General features: G+C 39.5%; 1 protein-coding gene across 1 annotated transcript in view; it reads right to left on the bottom strand.

Moving 5' to 3' along the window:
* TBXAS1 (thromboxane A synthase 1) overlaps positions 1–8,021 on the bottom strand; it is a 240,619-nt gene extending 232,598 nt beyond the window's left edge. The window contains exon 1 of the mRNA XM_062011158.1: positions 7,761–8,021. Within this exon, the coding sequence (XP_061867142.1) occupies positions 7,761–7,858 (98 nt within the window). The 5' untranslated portion in view covers positions 7,859–8,021. The remainder of the gene's footprint in view (positions 1–7,760) is intronic.
* Positions 8,022–12,589: the final 4,568 nt, after the last annotated feature.

Here is a 12,589-nt window from a genome sequence, read left to right as displayed (position 1 = left end):
AACATAGTTTTCTCAAGCTCTTCCACTATTCCTGTGAAAGTGAAATAAATGCATTTCCAGACCCAAGCCAGAAAATACTTTGAGCTCTTTCTGCCGGCTGTTTCTCAGCAGTTAGCACACACTGAGCTCATGGAACAGTAAACTTTGTTTTCAATGGTGAAAAAAGCCAAAAACAAACCTAGGGAGATAACAGATAGAAAAATCTATTTAAAGGTTTCAGGCATGTCAAGGGGAACTGATAAAAGACAGCCTCTCAACAGTATGTCAATATTTTATTTTAAAATAGTTTTCAAGTAGCCCCATTAAATACTATATAAAACTTTCCTACATAAGAGTGAGGCATGGCAATCAAAGGCATTAATTACCAGTGAGCCAGCAATGAGGATAAGACACTCTGAACATAGTTATTGATGAAGCCTGGTGCAAAGACAAAAAGGAGTGAAGAACAATATAGACAACTTTCTTTGAATGATGGTAGTAGTGTTGTCCGAGACAAGAGAAAGGAGGACATGGATTTACTTTTCAGTCCTCTGAAGAAATCTTCTGTCAAAACTGCCAATTGATTTAACATCCCATTTACAGAGGAGTGCAGCCAGGCTGGCGGGACACTTGGTCTGCTAACTGAAAGATGTGGAGTGACAAGCCCACACTTCTTAGAACACATAAGGATGCAAAACAAGTCACTCCAGTGCAGGGCAGTCACTGGAACTGCCAATATGCCCCCCTGAGGTTCAGGGGAGACCAGAGTTCATGGCACTGCTCAGAGGAATCACAACAGTCCTGAGAGGTCCCTCTGAGCCTGGCAATTAAGTGCACAGATATAGCAAGAGACAAACCCTTCACAATGAGATGGAGAGCCCCACTGCTCACATAGGCAGAGCCTTCTCTCCAACGAGGTTGTTTACACTGCCGCTTTCATCATCTAATTTCAAATCCATTTAGTGCACCAATAGCAGCGTGTTATACTCCTCAGGTTCCTAATACAGTCAGTAGATGGAGGCAGGAGCTCCTAGAAGCTAATTCAAAGCACTCAAAATTAGTTTGTGATGTGCCTGAATATCCCCAAGAAAACCAAAGCAACCTGCCTCAAGGCAAACAGCAGACCAGAAATTAAAACCAAAGTGCTAATCCAGAAGAGCTAAGTGAAGCTCCAGAGAAGAATCCCAGACAGAAGCTGCCCGATGGAGAAGCCAGAGTAATTGCCTCTTTGCCAATCTCTCCTGCCTGTGCAACACAGCTCAGGTCAGATCTAAGCCCTGCAGGAAGGGAAAACAGAAAGGGAATTGCTGAAGGGTTGTGTCCATCTCTTCTCGGCCTGACAGCATTTGTGAACACTAACTAGCTTTGCAGCATGCTCCACTGGACACTAGATGTGGAGATGATGCCAGAAGATAGGTTAGCTTTCTTTCATAAAGCAAGTATATTCACCTATCCCTGTAGGTCAACCTTAACATACTACTAATGCTATCATCTCTGTGCACTAAAAACAAATTGTTCTTGAGAGATTTTATGGGGACAGGCATGAAAAGGTTTAGGGAAAAACAAAGACCAGGAGGAATGAATAGCCTGGAGAATTACTCCTTTACACAGAGTTGTTATGGTAAAAGGAACCTTTACAGGAGTCAAAAAAAAAAAAAAAAAAACACCAAACCCAGGAAGCACTTGAGTGTCTTCAAATAAACAGGTCTGGCAATATAACCTCTAACCTAAAAAAACCCCAACAAACAACAAACTTGAACATAAGAGGCCTCTGAGTTTTGCAGTTAAGTACTCAATACTAGAGGCTAAGCTATGTTTTTCAGGATAACCAAGGTGTTTTAACAGTCTGAGGACATCCTAGACAATTTCATTCTGAAGCAGCAAAAGCAATGATGAAAAACAGTTCTCCTCCCCAATAAAACAAGAACTTTGTTTACCTAAAAGCAGCATCATCAAGGCACTGAGTGAACTTCATTCTGCATGATCAAATCTACTTTGTTTTCAGAGAAATAAAGTATTTAGTCATTTGTGGCATGGCAGTTTTCCAAATTATAATTCAGTAGCTTACTCTGCTCTTTCTCAGGCTTACCTAGAGATGCTTGATTTAGCACAAAGATGACACCATATATTACACAGCTGTGGGATTAAATTAATGTTTGACATATTAGTGGGAATTCCAGATTTGCGTGATGTAAAGCTGCATAACAAAGAAAATTCAGAAAATGCTAGGTTTTTTCTGTCATCAACAGTAGTTTGATGATGTTTCCTGTTGAGTCAGATCCTTCTAGCTTTCATAATCACAGAATCTCAAGGGCTGGCAGGGACCTCAAAAGATCATCTAGTCCAACCCCACTGCCAGAGCAGGATCTCCTAGAGTAGGTCACACAGGAACTCATCCAGGTGGACTTTGGTGTTTCCAGAAAAGGAGACTCCACAACCCATCTGGGCCACCTGTTCCAGTGCTCAGTCACCCTGACAGTGAAGAAATTCTTCCTTGTGTTTCTTTGGAACCTCTTATGTTCCATCTTGTGCCTGTTTTCCCTTGTCCTATCATTGGCCATCACTGAGAAGAGCCTGGCTCCATCCTCCTGACACCTGCCCTTTACATATTTATAAACATTAATGAGGTCATCCCTCAGTCTGCTCTTCTCCAAGCTAAAGAGCCCCAGTTCCCTCAGGACATTTGAATGCAGGGGAGGTAAGTAGAATGACTTGCACTGGCATCATGGCCATTTTAGGGAAAAACAAAACAAGACAACTATCTGAGGTTAACAGAACATTAAAATATATATATATATATATATATCCTTGCCTTCTGACTGTGTAAATTTGATGCAAGACTCACTGAAAACTGGGAAGCTACAAAGCTGTAACAGGGGAAGACTCACTAAGGTCCATAACCTTAGAGCCCAGCTCTGAGGTCTGCCACAGCTGTGAGAGAGACATGCAAGACCAAGGGGAGCTCTGCAGCCACACCCTAGCAGCAGCACAGGAGCTGTGCTTTTTGTCAGCCAGGGAAACAAGCATGCTTTCACATTGAAGGATTAGGATGTCGCTCTGAAGCTCTCAACTCAATGAGCCTGACAGCAGAGCAGAGATGTACATCTCCATGGCTATATGTTGATGCTCTATCCCCAGGCCCGTTTTCAGCCACAGTGGTCTTTGCAGCCCTGTGCCTTTGATGGCAGCAGTGACAGATGGAAAAGTTTGAGCCCACATACCCACAAAGCATTGGTGCTCTTTCCAGAAAGGATCCAAGTTTTGTACTGCCTGGTACTGCATTTGTCCTGGAAGCATTATCTGGATGCATCAGAGAATAACTTGCTCACCCTATGCTTGCACTCAAATCATAAACCTGGAGCTCTTGCAATCAAACATCTTTTGTAAATACTGATTTTTTTAAGGTGCAAAAAACAGTGCAAGATCTAGTTTTAAGTGGCATCTAGTTGGGGGGGAAAAAAAAGCAAAAGAGAGAGAGATCTACTTGATCTCAGTTTTGCCTAACTCAAGCCTAAAAAACAAGGTTCTACAAAAATAGACTAAGGTTTTATTTGGAGACAGATTATCTCTAAACTCTCTTTCAGAGCCCTTTGCAAAACCACAGATGTTAAGTATTGTCAAAGAAGCAATAGTATTGAAGTTGCCTGTATCAAAATACTACCTGCCCTGAGATTAACTTCTGATGTGATCTAGTACAGGTATAGTATTAACTAATGAACTCTAACACATTGTCCCCTATGTCTAAGTACCTCCTGCATTTAAGTGTAAGTAAATGTCTAGGCTTAAGTCTAGAGGAAAAAAAAAAATAATGAAGTTCTGTTTTCAATCTTTTTGATCAGAGTGCAAATGCTTTGGGTCATGATTGAATGGGTGGACAGTACCTAGATCCATTGGAACGTGAATCTCTCAATCTCTACACATCTCTGTAACACAAGTGATCATTAATACTACTTCAAAGTAAAAATGGCCTCTTTCTGAATGATTTAGCTTTCCAGAAACAGAGATGAACACTGCTAGTATATGTTTTGCTATGTTTGAAAGCATGCAATTAGAAGTGGATCTTACAAACAGAAACAAACATGCCATCCAACCTCCATGTTTCTAAAAAACCTCAGGTTTGTTTAGACAAAGGATTGATAATCCAGTTTGAACACAGGTATCCGAATGCTGTGACAGCTTCTTCATAATGCTAAGCTTATGGTACATTAAACTTAAAAGCAAGATAAACTCCTGCTTTCATTTTATCAAACATCTTCCCAGACAGCAAAAAGAAAGAGACAAAGCAATGTTTGCAGCTACAACCAAGCATGGGATACCCAACTCAGTATATGTTTGAAATGAATATGAATGATATGTTGCATAGATATACTACTGTATTTTTCAATAGAGAGTATCATAGGGGTTTGTAAGTGTTAACCTCATTCCTCCCTTAAATGTTTGTTTTTATTTCATGTCTGAAAAAAAACCCCAAAACTGAGATTCACAGACATTAAATGAATAGATAGCAGTTGCAATTGAGAAAGTGTGTGCTCTTAAAAGAAATTGCCCTGATAATCTTTTTGACTAGTAGAAATCACAGGGTGTAGGAGGGACATGCACAAAAGATTCTAAGTGCTCAGTGTCGTGTCCCTGCTGTCACTGAACTTTATGTATTTAGCCATATTATGCCTTTTTGTGGTTGGTAAAGCAGTAAATCCATTGTCTATCACAAAAGTTATGAGAATCTATGATAAGACATCTGCAAGATGAGAGTTTGATCTACGGAGAGCAAGTAGTAAGGATGGGAACGGTAGCAGATAACTAACTCTGTTAGGAATTGGAGCCAGCAAGAAGGCTTTATGAGCCTGTTAAATTAATCAAAAAAGTATCAAAAAAGCAACCTCAGGTTTGTTTTTCCCATTTCAAATCTGAAGAGACAATGTACCCAAAAGCTTCTCTGTTCATTCTACTCCTGACATTAAATCAACTACCTTAAAAAGCCTCTCCTTGTAGCTGACTTAAGGTCACGTGGAAGACAAAGGGTGATTTAAAATGTACAGAATCCACTACAAGCATAGCCTTCGTATTACATTGATGACAACACATGAGAAATCAGAGATGTGCTACTAGAGGATTTGTTATAGAGAGTTATTGATGATCTTCATTGTGCCATAACTAAAAGTCTATAAGAAAAATTACCAAATCATTCAAGTTTCCTCCCAAGGCCTGTATCTTCTCTAGAAGTTTATTTTTATGCAGCTACAGCCTCTCCTCCCTTTCCAATCAACTCCTGCCTCTCTCCCTGTTTCGTATGACTTCACCTTACCCAAAAATGTGAAGAGATTGGTCTTATCGCAACTTAGCAAGATACCACCTGCCAGCTGAACTGTGATAAATCACAGCTGGCCTTACAATACAAATGCTAACAGGGACTGAGGCTGAGCTGATGGGCAGTTGCTCAAGGTTGTCATTTCAACCAGCGAGCACACTCATCCACAGAAATCATGCTAAGGGAATAGGTCAACAATATGGCAGTTGCCATCAACGTGTTGCTATTTCAGTGTGCATTAGATCTATTGAGTACTCTTCTCTACCTGCAACTACCGTCCGTTTAGCCTGTGAGCCTTTTATAGCCAACAAACTGCCTACTCTTTGTACTCACACGACAGTTGACACAATATGACCCCAATCAATCATAAGCTACTGCTACCATAGCAAAATTTACAACGGTAAATATGCATTTCTTCCTTCTCCCATGACTGCCCTTCTGAAAACATACAATGCCAGGAGAAAAAAAAAGGTAAAAAAGTAATACAGAAGTTATTAAAAACAAGAATAAAGCTCAGAATGGAAATATCAAAGAAGCTTGAAGAGTTATTACTTTATTATTATTCCTGCCATACATAACATGTGTTCTCTGATTCCCAGAAGAGTCAGTCAATTGAGTATGAAACATCATTGTAATAAAAACATCCTCTAGAATTAGGGACCTGCATTTCTGTTAGCAAGCACTTACATAGTCTAAAAAAGTCCTTTAACCCAAGGTTTCAGTCATGAGTACAGGAAGCTGTGAGCATATATTGGGTTTTATTCATTTGTTTAAACACACATACAGTATAAAAAAACTTTACATACAGTAAAAAAAAAGACTTTACAAAAAATAGACTCTCAAACAGGTTTGAACAACCACCAATCCACTTGCAGGTGTGCTTCAAGTCATTACTGGTTCAGTCACTGCATTTTACTGAAATAAGTGGGTATCAGTAGCTCAGCCACCAGGCAAACCTAGCAATAGCCCACAAATGTCGGCAAGCATATTTCATGGCAAATTTAAGAAACACCAGCTTCTCATTGGAGTTTTTGAAACTTATACGGTAGGTACTCAGTTCAGCAGCTGACTGCCCACAGCCAGGAACCTAGCTCAAAGGCAGTCTGCAGTTAAAGCTACATTTATGGCAAGACTGGATTCTGCACTAAACTGACAGGTCTTCATTTCAAGGGGAGGAAGACCCTCCCTTAAATTGAACTAGAAAATTAGGCTCTGGAGAACCACACACCAAAACATACCATACATTTACACAGAGCAGTTCTGTGTCTTCAGAGACTGTCAGGCTCTTTCAGATGACTCACAGGCAAACAGACCTCACCAGCTGATCTGCGACATTTCTGAACTGTGGATATGCCTCTGTGCTCCTTCTCGTCCCCTTAAGCTCACAAAGACGTACAGCTCAGCAGCTAAACAGCATAGTTTTACTGAAAGACCTAGTGCTGCCATTCTTTTTATCAGAAAAAAAATCAAAGGAAATAGGACTTGGATGTTTGTGAGGATTTGGGCAGATCTTATCAAGAAATCAGGCTCACTCACCTGCTTGATATGGCAAGAGACAAGAAATATGGACTTGACATTTTTCAGTCTCCCTAGACTCTTGACACAGTAGGAAGTTGAACAAAGTTCATCAGGGTCAAAGAATGAAGAAATATGTGTAGAAGTGATCTGTCATTTACACTGTTACAACAATTATGCTAAACTCATGGTGCCATCATTATTCACTTCTAGGTTAGCTTTGGGGTCAGAGTTTCTTTTTCCACCACCTTCCCTGAAACATTTTCTCAAACAAACACACAGAAATGAGAAAAAACATTGCTTGACTGGAAGGCAGGATCTGAAGAGGCATTCAAGTAAAAAGAGTCAGAAAGACACTCCCAGTTTGCCTACTTTAATTTCTGAAATAAATTGTCCAGATAGAGTGGGGGTTTTTTGTTTTTTTTAATTTCAGCACAGCTCACTGCAATGCCTACTGTGCTAACCATTAGAGCTGCTGTAACTCTGATCTGTATCCACTACTCAGTGTGGAAAGAACAAGAGAGGAAATTAAAGCAGCATTTAAAGTGTCTGTAAACTTAAACCATGAAATCTGGCAAGGGACAAGAATGCTGCACAGTACAGAGAAGAGATTCAACAAGTAGTCATTTTCCTTCTGACCAGCACTAGTGTTCCTGCCACCTACAAATCTTAATAAGAAACCAATAATAAGAAGTTCTTAATTTTTAAGACATTTTTTGTTATCAGTTTGTTGGTAAAGCACTTACAGAAAATATTGCAAGGAGAGAATTCTCTAAAAAGTATCATGAATTTCATGAGTATTTCATTCAACCTCTGCATCCAAACCAACTCTTCATTTGTGTCCCTTCTATCCAATTATCTTCCAGCATCCCCTTATCAACAAAAGACTCTCTAGATGTTTGGGAGCTTCAGCAGGCTTTGTGTCTGATACACAGCCCATATCACTCTTATCACTTACCAATACAGCAGGACCAGGAAGACCACCAGCAAAGCCACAGTGACCGTTGTACTGTAAATTTCTAGAGAGGCAAATGCCAGGAGATCTACAGGCTCCATTTTCCTCCACTACAGCTGCAGCCTTGAGTGGTGTGTGCAGGCAAAAGTCTCCACAAATGCTGATAAATCGTTCCACAGCTATATGAATGACATCTGCAACAAAACAGGAACCTAGAGAGTAAAAACACGTCAAGTCAAGAACAAACTGCAAACCTTTCCTGTTCTCATCAACTGCACACTCTGAGAGAGAACTTGAAGGCTGAGTGGTAGAATGTAGCAATTTCCCCCCTCCCACTGTTGTTGACTGTCGTGCCAGTAAATATTTACATACCCAGTGCTTGAGACATCAGTGATGTTGAATAGGTGTTTAGACATCAAGTATGGGAAACTGGGGAAAACATGGGGGGGGGGAAAAAAAAGAGGGGGAGAGAGCTTGACCATGGTATAGATTGTGAAAGAATAATACAAAGAACCTTCAGAGGATCTTGGCATACAAACAGTGCATTCTCTGAAATAGCAAAAATAGAGCATTTCTGCAACACAAAACTTCATTAGCACTTTATCTCCCAACTGGTTATACCTTAAAAGAATGGAAGAAAGTAAACTTTAAGTTATCACAACTAAAAGGAGGGATTAGGGGAAAACTCTTCTAATGTGACTACTAGAACACATATATAGAAAGAAACACTAATGAGCAAAAAACTCCAACTGTTGTACTGGAGTCTGTGAGACAGCATCTGTCACACTAGTTAGTCCACACAGACAGCACTGTTTGGCTGTATCATCTCAGGTTCATGAATACTACAGCAAATTTTCCCAGCCTAATGAAGTGCTCCCCTTGGACGTACCATTAACCAGCCTCTCCAGAAGTACTTTGGCTACCCTTGCATCGTATTTCCAGTATCAAGGTTAATAGCAATATGGCTGTGCACACTACTGTGGCACAGTCAAACTATCACACTCCCTTGAACAACCTGCACATAAACAGTTGAGCTTTGCAGTTCAGGAAACGGTTTGTCCATTGTATGTAAATCCTTCAGCTTTCTTCCATATTTTCCTGCCTGCAAACCTCAATCATATTTCAAGCATCTGATCCAGTCCAATGAGAAAGATCAACCAAAAGGCACTTCTACGAGAAAAGACCACCAACCAGTTACACACTAAGTTAACAACTGCTACTATCCAAAAAATCTTCAGGATTACAGCAGCAGCAGATTGCAAGTCAACACTCCTCCCCATGACAAAATTCCCTGAACTGTCCAGTATCATTTGTTACTTATCAAACTAGAAACATCCATACATGTCTTGCAGCCTTTCCATTCATTCCAAACAACCTATTTAAAAGGTAATAAAATCAAAGCTACCAAAGAAAAATAAGTTTAATTATTTGGTAACCTTGAGAAACAGAAATTCTGCAACATCAGATTCCCATAACATGTCAGATGAAGAGTGTTTTCTTCTCATACAAGCCCAAGATAATACCTTAGATTTAATGTGCAAGGCTTCTCCAATATCACTGTACTACATTTCTTGCTCTTATCAGAAGTTAATAATATAGGTATCAAAAACGTAAAATCTGTAACACATTGGAGTTTAATTTTAAGAAGATTTGGCTCTACTCTAACTGAATCACTGCTATTTTGGTTTCGCATGCTTCACAACTGCATTCATTCCCTTCCAGCCTCAGATCTTTGCAGACTAAGTAAAAAGTATTAACCATGTCATCAGCTCCACAGAATAGCACGGTAGTCCACAGAAAACCTTGCTTATTGTGTTAACAATGCTATTGCTATTCTGGGTCAATAACAGCTCTGCTGGTTTGCTGCTGCTGCTGCCAAGTTCTCCAAGAACAACTGCAACAAGATTCAAGACCAGTGACGCAACAAATTAATCAGTGGGCACAGGCCAATTCCAACCAGCAACTGATCCCAGGAGACTTTAAGGAAAAAAAAAAATAAAAATCAAATCCATATGCCTTGAAGTCTTTTCAAAAAACCTAAACCAATCACCACAAGTGTAGAAGGTAAGAAATAATATTTTGATTCACTGTGCTTTAATTTACTTGGCTTTTTAATTAAAAGGCATATTTTTCCACATGAAGAGAACTGATGTCCTCCTATTAAAGTCAACAGCAAAACTCCTAACAGCAAACACAGAGACAAGTATAGACCTCACCTTTCTTTTAAGAAGCACTAGGACCTTTTCCCAGTCACAATGGGAGGTAGGGGAGATGAATAGTTCTTAAACACATGCATTTTGAATCAAAGTAAACTCTCATATCGTCATCCAATTTGGAAGAGAACACATAAGCAAGCTCCCAACAACAACCACCATCCTTTTCTGATGTTCATATTGAGTGTTTTGTTTTTTTCATGTTTTTTTAAGTCTCAGCACTTGTTTCTTGCAGAAGGGTTTCAACTTGGCACCTGCAACCAACCATTAAGAAGGGTGGCACACAGCATTGACTCTAAAACCCACCTGGAGCACTCCTCAACAGAGACACACATGCTCACAGTTATCATCCCAGAGTTAAAGATCTCAGTTCTGCAAAGAGTCACAAAAATCCACACAATACTTTTCAGGATGAGAACATGAGAACTCCTTTACATGAGAAGTGCCATCCTAATTAACTAATTAATAGCATAGATATTTTTAGCAACCTCCCAGTTCTTTTTGTGGAACCACGCTGGTCAGGCCAACTCTGATAATGGTATCAAAGAAGTACAGAGACAGATACGAAGTGCCCACTGACCACATGCTGGAGGAAGCCAGAGACAAGCAGAAGTGGAAGAGAGTCTTTTCCTGTCAGACTGCTATGAGTCAGCAGCGTGGCCTGCATTTGCCTTCACATCAAAACTTCATCTACCAAGGTTCATAGCTCCTTGACATAGTGCCATCCAAGCTCTTCTCTTCTGTAGCATGTAAAATCCACAGGTCATCACCTTGTTCACCTTAAACTTACATTCAATACACCCATCTCATCCTTCATTCCCCAGCACTACCGTAACTGTAGCCTTGGAGTACCCCAGCAAATGACAGACCTGCAAAACAGAAGCAGTCCAATCCTGAACATCCAGAGCTTCAGCCTGCATAGACATCTGCAGCAGTAAATATTAGAGGGAAGTACATTGTGGCATTCGAAATCTGAGAAGTTGACTTGTTCCTCAACTGAAAAAGCAAAAAACCCAAAACTATAAATCAGCATCCAGACAATCCAGGTTTTCTAGTAAGCCTTCATGCCTTAAAGCCCTGTCTGATACGACTCCAAGCACATTGTCTGTAAATGCTCCTCCAAAACAATGCATTTCAACTTGGAAATGAATACAAGGGTCATAATGAGCCTCAGCAATGCTTGACATACTCAAGTATCATTCTGACATGAAATATAGAGTTCATTAAAAAGCAAAATTATAGACTTTCTCAGCACACCTAAATCATGTTAAGGATTTTGACCTGTCTTCAAAGCCTATCAGATGGAAAATGTAGTCAGAGGCTAATGACTGAACCACTAGACTAACCATGCACTCCGACTAATGACCAAATTCAACTCCTTGCATGCTATTCCACCTTTTATGCTTTAAGTCTTTTAGAACCACAGAATCATTTAGGTTGCAAAAGACTTTTAAGATCATCAGGTCCAATCATTAACCCAACACTGGCAAGTCCACCACTAATAATCTAATTAAGGCTGAGACACATCAACTTTACGATAGATGCAAGAAGTCTGGAAAGATGTTAAGTTCTAATTTTATAGCAGTTCATCTCTACAGAAATTTGTAGTATAGTCTTCAGAACAATGAAATTCTGTTATATAGACAGCTTAGCCACAAAAAATTGCAAATGAAATACCATAGAACAGTTTAAAAAAGAATAATAATCAGAGACTAGAGACTAGTTTATGCATAAGCTTTAACAAAGACATGTACAAAACTATGTAAGCATATATGATATTAACTTACCTTAAATGAAATCTTAAGATCTTTAAGGTAGTCCAATGAAAAAGATCAAAGGCACACTTCACAGAGAGATTTGTTATATTTAAAACAACCTTAATAGCCAAAGTACTTAGGATATTAATGTATTAGAACAGAGGGATTTACAATGGCTTCATTATTACTATCCTTGTTCCAAGGATTGACCAAGCAGATTAATCAGATGATTCTGTACTCAACAGACAGACCACCAAGGCATCAGAGTCCACTTTTAAGCATCCTGCTCTGCATTTGAAATGGACAGGAGCACCAAAAGGATACCGTGGGCTCATGGAAGATTCTTGAACCACCCTGAATGAAATTACTCTAATAAGCTGGATCTAGAAAGGCAAACACAGTAACTGTGAAACCATGCTGAGGAAGCTGCTTTCATGACACTTCCTACTGAGAAACAGAAAGACACACTTCTATACTTCGTTTTTTTCACCAAGTCAGAACCTGTGTATATTAACCTAAATGCTTCTCAGAAAAGAGGCACCCAGCTTAAAATTCTAGGAAAGCTAAAATATTATGCAAACTCGTACTTCACTAACAAATTTAATCTTAGCTGACTAAAAGTTATAGCACTTCAGACTCAGTCAATATCACAGGGGCTAAAAAACTCATTATGCTAACTAAATGTGCTACTAAGTCCTCTCTAAAGCAACAAGCTGTGAGATATCCTAGTTATTTCAAAGAACTCCATTTAGAAATAGCACAGATTTTGTGGTCAAAAGGAATGAGTTTCTTCCTCTTGCTGGGAGAGCTTGGAATGTGTTTCTAAAATAAAGTTACCTTTGCTAATAGTGACATTAAGATC

This window comes from Colius striatus, chromosome 1, assembly GCF_028858725.1.
Source record: "Colius striatus isolate bColStr4 chromosome 1, bColStr4.1.hap1, whole genome shotgun sequence".
Lineage (NCBI taxonomy): Eukaryota > Metazoa > Chordata > Aves > Coliiformes > Coliidae > Colius > Colius striatus.
This window is presented reverse-complemented; position numbering and strand designations above follow the sequence as displayed.